We start from the raw sequence: 16611 nt of genomic DNA, 5'->3' as shown, positions 1-16611 counted from the left end.
TGCAAAAAGGTACCATTATATGAAGGAATGGAGTCTTGTTGCTTTTTCCTATTGGAATGTCATATGCATTTATATAGATAGTCTTCAAACAGTAGATTAGAAAGTGAAAATCCTTGGGTCCTCAGAATGCTATTTTTGCTTGGTAGCTGCTAACATTTTGAGGCAGTTAATTTTTTTTTTTTTAATGTTCTTTCTGTCTTGTGTCATTTTTAAAAAAATGTTGATCTTAATTACGGTTGGTTGGGCAGGGAAGTTTCTTTATCTTAAACTGTCAGGTTCTCTGTCAGCTTGGCTGTAATGATAAGTTATATAGTATTGAAAGGAGGTTTGTATGGTCTGTAGGCACGTAATTCCTCAAAAAAACCCTTTTACATGAGTAAAATGCTACTATATTATGCAACACTATAATTTGCACTGTTTCCTGGTGTACTGGGATGCTTCTACACAAGATAAAACATAAACTCTAAAATGTAAAGTAGCTTGTAATGACTGTTATTCTGTTGGTTTCATGCAGTGTAAATCAGCCTCTTTTTCAAACATGAGCTTTTTAAATACTGTGCACTTAAAGGAAAAAGTACTGTGAGTTTTGCCAAGAAAGTCTGACTTGCCCTGCTAGAAAGTAACAAGAGGGATGATACAAAGTGGACAAAGAGTCAAGGATGAGTCTTACACAACTGTAAAAGCTTTTTATAGATACTCTCCAGGCCCAGTCCGTCTAATAAAGTATACAGTAAGCCTTCTACTACCACAAATTTATCAAAACAAGTAGGTAAAAAACCTCTCAAGCTGCCATGTGACTGGTCACCTTTACTGGTGTTTTTGCCTCCCCCCGCAGTTAATTAATCAGTTTTCTGCTTTTTGCCTGGTCTGTTCAGGTTCCTGCACTGCAGTATTGCAGTGTTCCTGAAGTCCTGGCTGACTTAAAACACCTGCTTCCTTATCTTCTAATGCTTGTACGAGAAAAAGAGGAAACAGGACATTAATCCCCCTCTTACCAGTCACTTAGGTAGGGCCTCTGTACTTTCATATCACTCTAACCTCTGCTTAACTTCTGAGTTTGGGAAACCAAATCAAAGATGTGAAAGCTGTTTTGAACAGGTAGTGTGACCGATACTCCTGTTTTGGGGAATGCAGATGTAAACGTATACAGACAGTGACTTTTTTTCCCAGTCAGGATTATTCACTAAGAATGCTTTCCTCCCTTTTAAATAAATTTGTCACTGCAATATGCAATTGGTATGTCCTTGACTTGCAAATTTTTTGCATGAGAAAAAATTGAGTTCTGAGTTGCAAAGAAAAATGCTTCTAAGAGTTTGAAGATTTGCTTTCATTTTAATCATTCTACTTTATTTTTTCTTCCTCTTGGTATAAATTTAAAATGATGAAAGAATACACACGTCACTTTTTGTACAAAAAGTGCTTGGAAGAAATAGTAATTTTTTTTTTCTATATATGAAAAGAGAAATTCCTCCCTTATTACCATGTTTGGAGCTTAAGTATGCAGTTACAGAAATGTGCATGAAAATATCTATGTGGTTTGCTTATCATAGCATCACAATTGCGGTAGATGTTTTAATTTCAAGCCTTTCCCACAAAAGGTCATTAATTTCCAAATATCTGAAACAAAGCAGCAAGCACCTGGGGGGTTTCTTCTTTGAGGTAGGCCTGGGCTTCCACCAAGTGATCTGATCTCATCGCACCTGACCACTCTGCCTGGGAGGGAGGCATCCACCAGCATCTTCTGCCAGTTGGGACAGTTGAAGTGCTTGGTGTTACAGGAGATGGCTTCTGTTCCACCATTCCAGAATAATCCTAAAAACTGCCTGAAGAAGCGTGGGCTATAATGGGAGTTTGTTGGGATTTTGGGGGGGGGTGTGTGGGTTTTAATCTGATGAAGGGGTAAAACTGCATACAATCTCATTAAAGCAGAGAATAATGTTACCCCAAAACAGAACCTATTTTGCTGCTGCAGAGCACTGGAAGTTTGGTTACTTGTGACGCTACTTTAAAAATATTTCACTAGCTTTATAAAAGCCTATTTAATAATTTGCTTTGTTCATTGAAGATGTTGGAAATTTTTTTTTGGAAGATCTTTTATAAGCAACGGAGTAAAACAGGGCCAAGAGTTGTATGCAAGAAACAGGAGAGGAAAGGGTGTCTTAAGGTGTAACCAAGGAGAATTATGGGAGCTCGAGAAGACTGCAAAGAGGGAAAAGGGTGATGAATTTCACGCTTTGGTGGCTTTCCTTGCTCTGTGACCATAGCGGTTCTGGGATGACACAGGGGCAGAAGCGGGGGTGTAGCCTCCTAACGAACCCATCATGCCTGGTACGGGTGCATGTGTGCTACAAGATGACTTCTGGGAGATCTTTGGCAGGAAGTAGGAAGGTAGAGGAGATGTGGTGTGCTAGCGAAGGTACCAGTCTGTTGCTACGCTTAAATGATGGGCAATTCCCTCACTGCTTGGACCTGGGTGTGTTCTCATGTACCCCTTGAACGTGTTCCCTGGGCTGGCAGTGCTGCTTCCCTTCAGCGACATGTCTTCACCCGCCTGCAGTATTTCGAGCCCTTCGTTGTGTTGTACAAGTACGGGAAAGACCTACAGAAACGGCCTGTCCAGGAAGCGGTACTTGAGAGCTTAAACCGGCTTTACCTGGGCGTGCCTAAGGGAGAGCAGGAGCGCAGCGGCCGCTCTGCCTTGTGTCTGCCCTCTTCGCCTCCCTTTGCTTTCAGCCGAAGTAGACTTGATAGTAAATAAATAAATAACCACCGGTTCAGATGAGGTTTTCCAAGCTCTGAAGCAGCTGCGGGGCAGTATTATTCTGGTTTGTAGCAGTAGCGAGGGGCGCCGGGTTGCTTCGTCCGTGTGCGGGGGGTGCCTGTGGGTGACTGCCCGCCCGCTCGGCCACCTAAGGGAAGGTCGGGTTTGGGGTTTATTTTTTCCTTACTTTCTAATTAGCGCAAGGTCGGAAGGGGGGAACGTTACGAGCAAAGGTGCTGAACTGCAACAAACAACAAAGTTCTCTAACAAACAGGGCGCGCTCGCCGCGCCGCCGAAGCTGCCGCCGGCCCGCCACTGGCGCTGGGCCGGCACTCGCGCCGCCGCGCTCGAGCGCGGCCTCTGATGTCATCACGCACGGGGGTGCCCCCTCCCGGTCAGGCCCCGCCCCTCGCCCGGCGGCTCCGGCGGCCGCCGCCCGCGCACCCCCCTCCAGGCGGGCAGGGCCGGGCGGGGCCGCGCCGGGCGGCCGAGGCGCAGCGGGGCCGGCAGCGCCTCCTCGCCCTCCGGCGGCTCGGCTCGGCTCGGCTGGGGCTCCGCTCGGCGCGGGTGGCTCTCGCTCGCTTCTCCCCTTCTCGGGGAACGGGTTGCGCTGCGCGGGGCGCTGGCTGAGTGAGCGGCTGAGGGGAAGGAGGGAGCGAGCGGCGGCGCGGCCCGGCCCTGCCGGGGGGAGCTGACAGGGGATCTCCCGGCGCCTCGGCCGGCGGGGCGGGGCGGGGCGGCGGCGAGGGGAGGAGGCGGGCCGCCCCCTCGGCCCCCCCCCCTCCCCGCCTTGGCTTCCCTGCGGCCGCCCCGGCTTGGCGGCCCCTCGCGGCGGGCGGCAGGGCATGTCCGCGGCGCAGGTGTCGGCGGCGCCCGCCGAGCGGCGGGTCTGGGGCGCCGAGGGCGGCAGCCCGGCCGTCAGCCGGCCCCGGGAGTCGGAGGAGCCCCAGCGGCCGGAGCCCGGCTCGCCCCGCGGGGAGGAGGCCGCGGAGGAGGGCGGCCGACGGCGGGCGGCGGAGGAAGCCCCGCCGCCCAAGGAGAACCCGTGGACGAGGCGCAGACCCGCGCGGGACAGCCCTTCCCCACCCGCGGCGGGCGGGCAGCTCGTCCCGCAGGACCCAGGTGTGGCGGCCGGGCCGGGCCGGGCCGGGCGCGGGGAGGCGGCGGCGGGGGGAAAGTGCGGGCAGCGGGCCGGGCGCTGCCCGGTGTTCTGGTTGGGGCTTGGTTTTGGTTTTGTTTTGGTTTAGGAACGAAACGCGCGTGTTTCTCCCCGCTCCCCAGGGCGGGCAGCGCGCAGCCGGAGCAGGGCCCGGGAGCGGGTCGGCCGACGGCGCCAGCCCCGCGGGAGCCGAGCCGGGCGCTCCGGCTTTTGACATACATGGGCAGAGGAGGGAGGCGAGCGAGGGGAGGGGGGGTCCGCCCGCCGCCTCGGGGCCGGGGAACGGCGGCCAAGAGCGGGGCGGCTCGGCGTGGTGGTGGGGGACGCCGTCAGGGTGAGGGAGCCGCTGTGCTGGCTGCGGGCTCCCGGGGCTTGCACAGGGTCGCCCCCGGCGAGCCCCGCACGGCGCTGGGCTCCAGTACGGGCAAAGGGGGCTGGTAAGCTACTTGTCTCGCTTTGCTTTTCTGTAGAAATATTGCTAAATCCCGGTTGCTTTACCGCAGGTCTTTTTTGCCTAATTATATAGCAAGGCCTTCTGTACGATCCGTTACTTGGTTTTGCTTTCCAGAAGATTTGGATTGCAGAGGCTTTAAACGTTAACAAAAGTAGTCAGTTTGCCTGCTGTCAGGATTCAAATCGTTTATGTAGAAAGACATGGAGCGAGAGTAGCCGTGGTATAATTTTCTGGCCTTTAATCGCTACACGTAAGAGAAAGCTACTTCATAGGCTCCATACCGACCTTTTACAGAGTTGGTCATTGAAGACCTGACTTGAAATGGCCAGGTTTTATGCTTAGGCTAGTAACAGAGTTCGGAAAAGTTAGCAGCTTCCTGCAGTATTGTTCTTGGCTGGAAGTAAACCGCTGACCTCAAAATACGTATTTCAACCTGTGTTTCCTGAGAATTTCAATCTCGGCACTTGCTCCTGAAGGCACCTGACAAACCTTTTTGTGATCTCACAGTCACTTTTATCCTTGAATTAAATATGTACTTCCTGCACAAAGAGAAATATATAATTTATAGTTTCAAGTGCACAGGTCATGCAAGCAAAAGAGTTCTCCAGACCACAGAATCTCTACTTAGCTGAAGATCAAACCTTTTGGCAACATATATAGTCATCTTTATCATCTTGACTGTTTTGTTTGTGTGTACTGACGCACTCATAAATACCTATTTATGCGTAGCTTCTACAATTTGGCTTGCCTGGCAGCAGCTTGTGGTCTTGCCCATGCATGAAAGAGAACTTGTCACTCGTTTGCCTTGCTGTGGCAGTAATAATAAAGGTACATCAGAAGCATTGGAAAAGCTTCTTTTGTTGCATTAGCACCTCGTGCTTCACCTTCTGTACAGTTTACTTTTCCACTTAAGATAAAACACACAAATAGTTGTTGAAGGAAGGAGGGGAAAAGAGGCAGTGAGTTCATACACTGTGCCTATTATATGGTTGATTTGATGATTTCAGAGAACTTTATTTTTCTTCTGCATAAAAATTGTGCTTATCATTTATCAGATTAATACTAAACTGAGTAGTTTAATAGCTGCACCGGAGCATCTTTTTCAGTGGCAAGTGTATAACTGAGCAAATATGGGAGTCACTGTTGCTGGTAATGGCATCAGTGAGGAACACGTACCAGGGTGCGTGTTTTGGTTTGGCCACCACCAAAAGCACCGTGAAGGTGCCACCTCTCTTTTCCTTGTGAAAGGCAAAGCAGCTGGTCTTTCCTGGCTGTTTGAAGGAAGGGATTGCCGTGTGCCTCCATCTGCAACGAGGGATGTATTCTGAACTAACTAATTGCATGTTGGCAAAGCAAAATCAGTCACACAAGGCCCTTATGAATGTAGTAGTATGGAAATTAGTCATGTGAAATAATAAGTAGATGAGCAGAAATACTGCTGGGATGGAATGTAAAACTATCCGTAAAGAGGATAATAAAACGTAAAAGAATCTCACATCAAAGTAGTGACTGAATCCTGTTTGACTTGTTGATCCTGGCTTAATTTGTTGAAAGTTTCCTGAGACGTGCACGTATGGTATGTTCAGTGATAGTTAAAACACTTGAGAAAATTGATCCCAGTCTGTGTGTCATCTTTCGACTTTCAATTTAGCATAGTATTAGTTTGTAGCAGAGGCAAACCTGACTCTTCTTTCTGAAAGAAACTGTTAAGGTCACCCGACACTAGAAGGAATAAAGTACTGTAAAAGGTTTAAAGTTCTTGACAGAAAAATTCGGTCAAAATATTATTACTAGGACTTCTTACATTTTTGTCTCACATATGTTAGTAGATTTTAATCATGTTATAGTAAATCAAACACCTGATGTAAACAGTTGAATTTTTCATGGTATGTTTGTTACCACAGTCCAGTGTTTCTGACTAAGCCTTTTATTAAACTTCTCTTTTAAACAGACCAATTTCAGAATTACACAGCTACTTTTACATCCTAATCTGCATTTAACTCATGGAGAAAGACTCGTAGCAGTATAAAATTGCTAGTGAAATTAATAAACTTCTGTCTAATCCCAGTGATCTTGAACACAGGGAGTTAGCTTTAGCATAGGCTGTCAAATGATGAAAGGTACTTTGGCGGTGTGTCTTCTTCCCCTTGCCTTCCCTCGTAGCACCCAGCCAATATATTGCAGTAAGTCTCCAGTTCTTCAAGGTGAAGATCTGTGAGTAATAGGAGAGGAACGGTTGCAAGGAAAAAATCCTTTATAATCCTGTAGATAAATTTTACAAGGTGACAAGATAAGTTTTTTTTAAAATTGAGCCAACAAGATGTGTCTGTACGGAAACTGCGGAACAACACAGTATTAGTCCTGTATTCCTTGTCTCTCCTCTGAGTCTTGTTTTTCCTCAGCTACCCCTCAGAGCTGGGCTCTCATAGAAGAGGCTGGTTACCCTTCCTTCATATAAACAATCTGCCCAGAATGGAGTTGTTGAAATAATTTTATTATGAAAGTTTTCCCACTTGTTTTGATGAAACCTAAAGAGCTGCCCTTTTTGTAAGCTTGCAAAAGGGAATCTGAATGATGAGTTCTCTAGTCTTTGTGATTTGTACAGCTGATGCGGGTCTCTAATGATTCATTGTGGCCAGCAGGTCAAGAGACGGGATTCTCTTTCTCTGCTCTGCTCCCATGAGACCCCACCTGCAGTGCTGTGCCCAGCTCTGGGGCCCCAACAGAAGAAGGACACGGACCTGCTCAAGCGGGTCCAGAGGAGGCCACAAAGATGCTCAGGGGGCTGGAGCACCCCCCTGTGAGGACAGGCTGAGAGAGTTGGGGTTGCTCAGCCTGGAGAAGAGAAGGCTCCAGGGGCACCTCATAGCAGCCTCCCAGTACTGAAAGGGGCTACAGGAAAGGTGGGGAGGGACTCTGCATCAGGGGGTGTAGGGATAGGATGAGGGGTGATGGTTTGTAACTGAAAGAGGGCAGATTCAGATGAGATCTTAGAAGAAATTCTTCCCTGTGAGGGTGGTGAGACACTGGCACAGGTTTCCCAGAGCAGCTGTGGCTGCCCCCTCCCTGGCAGTGTTCCAGGCCGGGTTGGACGGGGCTTGGAGCAACCTGGGCTGGGGGAAGGTGTTCCTGCCCATGGTAGAGGGGTTGGGACTAGATGGTCTTTAAGATTCCTTCCAACCTAAAGCATGCTATGATTCTATGATTAGATAATTATTCAAAAATTGTTTGTGAAATTTATGAAAGTATTCACTGAAGCAAAATACCTGTGCTGCATAAGTAGTTAAAGTGGGTTTACTTCCTAGTGTGCTTGAATGATGTAGTGAGTTAAAATAACTGCACACTTCAGTCTTCTATATTGTTGGTTTGTCTTTCCTCGTTGCATTTATTTCTGGGCATCAAAGAACACCTTTTATCCGCTTGATATTTTGGCAGCAGAGCGCTGTAGTGCTATTGTATAACTTAATTTGCTTTAGTCTGTTACCAAAACAGGTTGTAAATTTACAGTTTAGTAAAGGTGTGCTGTGTTACTAGGAATAGCAAGCTTTTGTTTAGTAAATTGGTAAACGATCTGGTTATGAATTTTTTTTGTTGTATCTAAGGCAGATATTCTTATCAATTCCCTGAGTGTTTTAATAGCAGCTTTTAAAAATTATTTAAAGAATTATCAGAAGATACAACATTGACAGTTACCTCAACCCTGAAGGGATTAAAAACATTATCTTTACAAACCTGCTGTCTGTATTTTAGTTGTGTATGTAATTTTGTGTGATAGATGTTGGGGGTTTTTTGGGGATCTAAATCTATCCTCTAGGTTTAAATTATGATATACTCCAAGGGACTGTTTTGTCATGTTTGCAAGACTTGCACATTTATCTATTGAAAAAAGAGGTTTAAGTATAGTTTACCTTGTTTAAAAATTGATTATACTGTGAAGTTTCAAACCGAGCATTGAAAAGAAAATGTTGTACAAGTTCAACAAACATGTTCCACTGAAGTTTTGAAGAGCTGTTCTGCTGGGTGATTTCAGCCACCTCCTGAAGCACTTCTGGTATTTACGTGATGTTGTTCCTGAAAGGAACACACATGCATTCTGGAAATTGAAAATTGTCTAGAAATCCTTACAGCATAAACTGTGTTTGTATCAGAACTAGAATGTGTACCACCTTTTATTAATAGACTTTGTTTTCAGAATAAATTGGCTATATCATCCCTTCCATCAGAGAAAATTACTTGCTGATTAGTTATTTGCCAAACTTCATCCATTCTGAAGTGCTACTACTGAAAATGTAATTTGTCTTGTAATCAGTGATACCTCAGTGATAATGTACAAACTTTGCTTCTCTAATCTCTGCACTGTGTCCAGTCTGCTTTTCCATGTCCCAGGCGTTGTCCCAGAGGATTGCTGCTATTTTGGTGGTTCCAAAATTCATCTTTCATTTTCCAGAGTTTTCATCCCATGTATCTTGACATACTCCACTTGGCATGTTTGCACATCCATGTTTTTCTGCAGAAAATATCTCGTGTTAGGATGTGGTGTATTAAGAGGCTTGGAAGAACCATAATAAAAATGGCTTTGAAGGCTGATTTCTATTTTCGTGTGGGTGACATCTTTACTGGATGGAGTTAGGTAGTTGAAAGATAATGACTGGCACTTCAACTTTCTCATCCTTGATTTTTGTGTTTTTGGGGTTTTTTCCTCACCCTCTCAAAACTGAGCTGAAACCCAGAAAGTAAAGTAACTGAAGATAACTAAGTTCTTTTATCAACACAGCATGCCGTTACTGAACAGATTACCTTGTAGCATGTGACTGAATAAACCATTTTAATACAGTTAGGTTGGAATTAACAATAAGTGAAATAGTTTATTTGCAAGGGCCTGTTGGGTTCTGCTGGAGAAACATACTAGAGGTGCCATTTGGCGTATTCAGCACTGTTAAACAATGTTGGAACCAAACACCAGAGTAATGTTAAGCATAGAGCTTTTATCTAAACACACTCTAGAGTAAGTTTTGCCTTGAACAGTGTCTCTAGGCCCCTTCATTACAATGTAACAGATGTGACCTGGGTAAAACCTTTAAGTGATCTGATGTTTTGCTCCTTTACTCTCCAACTCTTTTTTTTTTTTTTTTTTTTTTCTTTCTTCCCCTTTATCTTCCCTTTCATGCTTCACACTAAAATCCAACTCCTATGTGATAAGCCCCAGAAAGCTGGTCAAGAAAGATCGGTTAAATTTGGTTTTGAGCACGGCTCTTTTGGGAGGACAGCAAACTCTGTCGTTGTTTTTGGGTAGTGAGGTATGTAGTGCAGTGAGATCTCTGGCATCATCAACCAGGCGGTGTGTTGCCTAATATTAATTTTCTTTTCATTTAGTGTGCAAATGCATCTTCCAAGTCTTGGATTACTACATACAGATAAGAGAGATTCCTTAAAACGAGTTGGGTCTCATTCTCCTCGATTCAGATAGCCTCTCCTGCCGCCTGGAATAATATCCCATGACTAAGATAGTGCAGCGACATTGAGTCTTTTATTTTTGAATCCCTTACTACGCCCTGGTGACACATGGAGTAGAAGTTCTGGCAGAGCAGTCCTTCAGCAGCAATTTAAGTAAAAGTGCTGCGAGATGGAAAAAAGGGCTTCAGTAAGGTAATTGAACACCTAGAGAGAGATGTGTGTTTACAGACTATTGGAGGACAAATGTTATGGCCAGTCAGTTTACCTTTATGGATAATTGGCAGTTTTGTTGGAGAAAATTACAAATTTGTTTGCTACTCCACCTCTACAGCTGTTTGTCTTGTTTTGTAAAGGGCAATTAGTTTACTATTGAATGACAAGTAAAAATTAGAATTACACAGTCACTATGTGTTTCTGAAAGCTCTCAGTCTAATGTTAATTGAGGCTGAATAACAAGAAGGAGAGGGGGGACGTTTTGTCTTTGTTTTAAAAAGCAGGTCTGTAGGAGAGGAGAAGAACCTGCTGGTAAATGGTGTGGCAAAGGTCAAAGGCTGATCAGGAGTCACAGAATTCACATGTCTTCTGTGATGTGCAAGTTGTATATGGCAATATTAATATAATTTACAGTGGAATATGGAGCATGCATTAGTTTATGCTTCTAACGTTCACTGTATATTCCGGGAAGCAGACAGAGAGGGTTTTCAGTCACTGGGACACAAGGGTGGGGTTCTCAGTGTGAAGCTGTGATAAGGAAGATTAGTCACTGGATGTGAAAGAGATGAGGGTTGAGGAGGTGATGTTATCCCTGTATGAAATAATAATCCACTAGTGATTTCAGTCATGTTCAGTGTTTCAGGTTTGTCTTGCAATAAAATAATAAGTAGTTTCAAGGAAAGGTTGTGACCACTTCTCTGTTGGAAAATATGCATTGGGAAAACAGAAACGGCGCTTAACAGAAGTTAAGAGGTGATTTCCTCTGTCTCAGTTCTGACCTCCAAGAAAAATTGCCTGAAACTAGTGGGTTTTTTTCCTCCTGAATGTCCAATGCAAAAAGCAGAACACAATTAAGATGGGTAGGGAGAAATTGCCCTGAATAAGAAAATCAAATTCATATACAGAAGGGTAATTGCACGTGTATTAAAAGATGTAGTCAGTGTAGGTTATTGATCCTAGATCATCAGGCCCATTAATGTTGCCATATACAAGAGAGAGAGTTATTTCCAAGCATTATATTAATTCTTGGCAGATATTACTAGTAGAGGTATAAAGGACTCTTGCTCAGGAGATCAGATGGGATCACTATTATAAAATTTAGGTCTTGATTCGGGATGATTCTGAAAACGTATGAGTGTCAGCTTTGTTGCAAATGTTCATATTTATCATAAACCTATCCATTGTGGAATTTGGACATTAAAATTTATTAGCCTTAATGTAATTTTTACAGTAATTTTCTCTTTTCATCTTTCCTTATATATTTGTTTTTTCCAATGCTTTGGCTTGATTATGAGCAATATGGCTAAATTTTATTTGGGACTTGAGTAATTGCTTATAAAAGGAAATTACTAGGAATTTATGCACATGTAATTGCATCTATTTTTCATGCGTGCATAATGGTATATTTCGTAAACTAATTTTATCTTATAAATACAGCTTCTAATAGGATAACTTTTTAAATGTGTTTCAGGGGCTCATTTTCTTTGCTACTTACGAGGTTAAAATACCAATGCTTTGAGATAGTCTTCACCTCATAGCTGAGCAAATGCTTAAATACTGTGTTATACAGTATCCTGTACACCTAGTTTTCAAGATTATTTACAATCATTATGAATGGGAGTTTTTCAATGTCATGTACTATTAGTTACTCTATGAGAATGTTCATTGACTTCAATCCCAAGGCCTCAAAAAAACTTTGTAGCATGATAGAAGTTAAACAGAGTTATTAAATTATGCCTTCCATGATCTTTTAAAGTGCAGTCTAATTCTTCATTTGAAAATGTTTGTCTTCCTTTTCAGAACTGGAAGATTCCACTAAAGTTATAAAAGCAGCAAAACCCAGGACAAGGAAATCCAGCAAGGTATGTATTTGCTGGAAGGACATTTAGCTATGAGTTGCTGAACTGATTGTGTTAAAGTCCCAGTTAGTTTAACCTTTTAATCTAAACTATGATATAGCTGAGCTGATACTATGGTAGGAAAATGAAATAATTTCAGAGGAGCATTTCTGGCTGTAAATATTCAATATGGTAAATAGCTGATATTCCTAAAGAAGATAGATAGCAAGATATTTTGAAATTGCAACTAGCAGTGTTATGTTCTGCCTTGGTAATGATAATTACGAAGTCAGAGAAAAGTTAAGAAATTTAAAATTAGAGGGGATGCTAAAATGGTGTGTGTATGAGGGATAAGGAAAGTCACTTTTGTTTCAAAAAGCAATGGGATTATATAAAAATATGAAGGGACTGCAAAGAAAAATCACTTGAGCACAGGTGATGCTAGATCAGTTTCGGGAATCCTTTTTGCATGTTACGTGCTGTGTGTGCTTTATGTGCTGTTATAAAATTACCATTATGACAACAGGAGACACAGAATCTTTTTATTGAAAAATTAAGTTTCTAAAATCTTGTACAGCCAAGCCTTTTTAGGCTGAATAATACCTGGCTCAGTCTTCCAAAAGCTAGAAGACTTCTAAGTGGTAGATACTTTTAAATCACATAGGAAGCTATGTGTAAGACAACGTTTAATGTGACAATTGTTTCATGTGTGCTCACATGAAAGTCATAAGCACTCTTATTTTCTTTTATAATAAAATGTAGAAAATTTTGCTTGCTTGCTTTTTTTGGCTATGCCCACTTAAAATGAACTTCTTCATGAAGGCATTCTTTAGACAGTTAGACTAATGACAAGCTAAGATGTATTGGACCTTGATTTGGATGTAACTGCAATGAATAGTTGTTTCTACAATCGATCATGTTATGTTTTCAAAAGTTGTTTGTTTTCTGTTGTATTCCTCAGTTTTTAGAAATTGCTACTTGTAACAGTTCTGCTCAAAGGGGTAGTCTGGCCATTTGAGTCATGGCTGACAACTTCCATGTTTTAAAAAGGACTAAATCTAGGAAGTAGTATAAACTGTTCATCATCTTTGCAGGCTAGTGATTTTGGTGATATCACAAACTGGCCAACACCAAGCGAAATAGCAAACAATGAAGTAAGTATCCTTTGTTATCTTCAGTATTGTTTTTCTGAAAAACCATATTGACTTCTCTGCTTAATACCATTCCCCCCAGAATGTGCTTTGAGTGTTGTAGGGTTTTAACAGAAATTTTGTCAATAATTCAGGATACTGGTCTGTGCTTAACTGTCTGCACTGTAATGGAATTTCCGAACCCTTCACAAGCCCACACATATACACCCCACTTATCGTTAGTGGTGTGCCATGGATGTGTAGGTAGAAACATGCTGTATACCATTTTAAAACTTGTATTTCCCTTTTCTACTCTTTAGGAAGTTTATGCACAGATGAGAAGGCCTTTGGGATTGTTAATATGCTGCCCTCCCATGTGGCTCAGAATGCTTTGTGCAGGTTGTCTTAGGACAACTTAGCTATCCTTGAGTACTCTGATATATTTTTGCCTTGCTGGATCTTTAGTTAACATCTGCTCCATCAAATTATCTTCCTTTCACTTTATCTCAAGTGATAAGGGCATAATATATCTTACACCTCTTTTACGCTATTTGAAACAAGAACAGAGCACAGATTATGGCAAGCCCTGAGGTGCCATTTCACTCTTTGCTTTAGTTCCTCAGCACCCCGTGATGCTTTTACTGTTTTCTTGGTGCTGGAAGCCAGAAGATTTGGGTTCAACAGTGTGCATTGTATAATTGAAAGTGCCCAAATGAAAAGGGAAAAAGAGTGTATTAAGGTAGTTTGGCGTGAGTTATTTGTCCCGCAGGCTCAGTTTAAGACACCCTCCCTTCTCCCTCAATTGATTGTCATAACTTTGTTGTTTATATCAGCAGCAAAACATTTTCAGGTTCTTAACCTCCTTTTAGCACTGCAGGTCAAAATTATAGATGTCTGTAGATTTGACACAATGTGTTTACTGCTAGGTAGAATTTGTGTCCTCTAGTAGCTTGATCTACAGGATCTCGAAGAAAATCTTTGAGGTTGCTAGAAGGATCTTTAAAACCCGAATAATTATATGCCAGTAAATTAGTGCTCATTCAGTTGCTCACATATCAGTTAGAATACTTTAGTGTGTGCATACATCCCATCGTGGTTTATACAAGATCCTTGATTCTGGTTTGGGTTTTTTTTTAAAGTATTTATAAGCTTCTCCATCAGTATTGTCAGTTGCTGAGATGTGAATGGGAGACTACCACTTCAGAAGAAGACAGTGGTGATATATTTAACAATATCATGAAGGATGCATGATTTGCATCCTAAAGCTGCTAATTTATCTGGTGGCATTAGAGGTGTGCAACTCTCAGCTGTGCATCAGTCTGCTTCCTTAGTTACTCATAAGATTAGAAAGAATTTCATCTGTGCTTTTTATGCTGCAGATGCACAGCCTCTTTGTTTGCTACAGTCTAATAGCTCAAAAATGCTCTTGAAGATTGTGTAGTCAGTTTCACTATACAATACTTTTTGTTTGTAACTTCAGAGCCTACTGTTGTAACGTGAGATGGAGTGCAGAGAAACTGTAACTGTGTCCAAAAAATAATGATATTTTCTATCATGTTCTGATGCTCAGAAAAGGAGAGGGTCTGTCAAGCTTAGATCTGTGCGGTTGAATAGCCTCACAGGCTTAAAGGATTAAATTTTATATCCTTTAATAATACTTGTAAATGCCAGTGTTGATTTGTGATTAAGTCTAGAATATGCTTATTTCAGCATCTCTTTTTTTCTTTGGAAATACTGATTTTAGTGACTTAAGAAAATGTGCACCTGTATCTCTTGCATTCTTTTCAGTACTGCAGGTCTTTAGCATCTACTTGGTTATTATATAAAATTTTGATACAATTAATTATATCTGTACAGTACTAAACAGAGTGGCTAAGAGATACATATGTCGTGTTTCATAAGAAGATACACATTTGATGTTTTCTGTCTGAAATAGACTGCTTCAAGAGTATTTTTAAAAAGATTTTTTGTTTTACCAGATGGTTTAGATTATATTGCATAGATGTTAATTAACCTTTTCTGACTTAAGTGTGTGAGAATTTCAGCACACAAATTCATGTAGTGTCTATTAAACCACATTACATCTAGTTTGCATTTAGTCTCAATTGATTTGTCTAAGGGAAGGCTTTGTGTTCAAACTAATTACAGCATAGTACTGCAGTGTCTACTGTATGTACTCCAGCAGGTTCAAAGAATTCTTTCTGTTTGGCAGCAATGTCTGCAAAGCCTAATTTTGCAGGTAGATATTCAATCGTAGAATGGTTTGGGTTGGAAGGGATCTTTAAAGGTCATCTAGTCCAATGCCTCTGCAATGAACAGGGACATTTTCAACCAGATGAGGTGGCTCAGGGCCCTGTCCAACCTGGCCTTGAATGTTTCCAGGGATGGGGCATCTGCCACCTCTCTGGGCCACATATTCCAGTGTTTCATCACTCTCAAAGAAAAATTTGTTCCATATATCTAGTCTGAATCTTCTCTCTGCCAGTTTAAAACTGTTACCCCTCATCCTATCCCTACACCCCCTGATGCAGAGTCCCTCCCCAGCTTTCCTGTAGCCCCTTTCAGTACTGGAAGGCAGCTACAACATCTCCCCAGAGCCTTCTCTTCTCCAGGCTGAACACCCCCAACTCTCTCAGCCTGTCCTCACAGGGGAGGTGCTCCAGCCCCCTGAGCATTTTTGTGGCCTCCTCTGGACCCACTCGAGCAGGTCCATGTCCTCCTTCTGTTGGGGCCCCACAGCTGAACACAGTAACGCTCCAGGTGGGGTCTCACAAGAGCAGAGTGGAGGAGGAGAATCCCCTCCCTCGACCTGCTGGCCACACTTCTCTTGATGTAGGCCAGGCTGGCTTTCTGGCCTGTGAGCGTGCATTGTGGGCTCATATTATCTTTTAATCCATCAGTACCTCCAAGTCCTTCTCCACAGGCTGCTCTCAATAACTTCATCCAGCAGCCTGTGTCAATACCAGAGAAGAAGGAAACTTTCCACTAGTTGCTAAAATGCTGTTCATTTTGCCTTCTTGGAAATCTTTTATTCTGTGGGATTTCCAAGAAGTGATGATCTGCAGAATGCTGGCACTACTCAAAGGCACACAGTTCCCAGTAAATGCCATATTCTAATGTGGGAAAAATTAAATCTGTAATCATAGATCTCCACATCCTCTGGTCTTTGGTTCTTCTGGTTTAGTGGAACAGAAATATCAGAGTTAAGACCTATGGCTCCTTACAGTTTACAGGAACATTTGGCATGCTGTTGAGATTGTACAGCATCATGGCAATTTCTGGTTTACCATTCAGTATTCTCTAAGCACAGCTTTTTAAAGATAATCAGTCTGAACAGTAGGTACTGGTGAATATTTCTTTCTTATCAAATAAATTTCGATTTTGAGATATTGAAATGTGATTGTTGTGCACTCCACAATTCTACATCTTCAGTTAAAAACCAACCAAACAAAACCTTCCTTAGTCTAAAAATTCTTTTTATAGTCTTGCCAAGTTAGCAGAAAATAGAGCTATTTAAAATGAGACTTTTCAAAACAACACAGTTCTTAAAACTCACCCTACTTAAGAGGTTGAGAACAGGTAATAATAAAGGAATTCTAATA

General features: G+C 42.5%; 1 protein-coding gene across 3 annotated transcripts in view; it reads left to right on the top strand.

Moving 5' to 3' along the window:
* Positions 1 to 3292: 3292 nt before the first annotated feature.
* The window catches only part of LARP1B (La ribonucleoprotein 1B), a 33296-nt gene continuing 19977 nt past the window's right edge, over positions 3293 to 16611 (top strand). For 2 of the 3 annotated variants that reach the window (XM_074905106.1, XM_074905104.1), the window contains exons 1-3: positions 3293 to 3883; positions 11842 to 11903; positions 12974 to 13033. In XM_074905106.1, coding sequence (XP_074761207.1) covers positions 3607 to 3883; positions 11842 to 11903; positions 12974 to 13033 — 399 coding nt within the window. In that variant the 5' untranslated portion in view covers positions 3293 to 3606. Of the gene's footprint in view, positions 3886 to 10338; positions 10361 to 11841; positions 11904 to 12973; positions 13034 to 16611 lie in introns of all 3 variants that reach the window. The other variant, XM_074905107.1, reaches the window with a different exon arrangement.

This window comes from Athene noctua, chromosome 4 (genome assembly GCF_965140245.1).
Source record: "Athene noctua chromosome 4, bAthNoc1.hap1.1, whole genome shotgun sequence".
In the NCBI taxonomy this organism is placed as follows: domain Eukaryota; kingdom Metazoa; phylum Chordata; class Aves; order Strigiformes; family Strigidae; genus Athene; species Athene noctua.
Note: the sequence above shows the minus strand (reverse complement) of the source record. Positions and strands in the feature narration are given on the sequence as shown.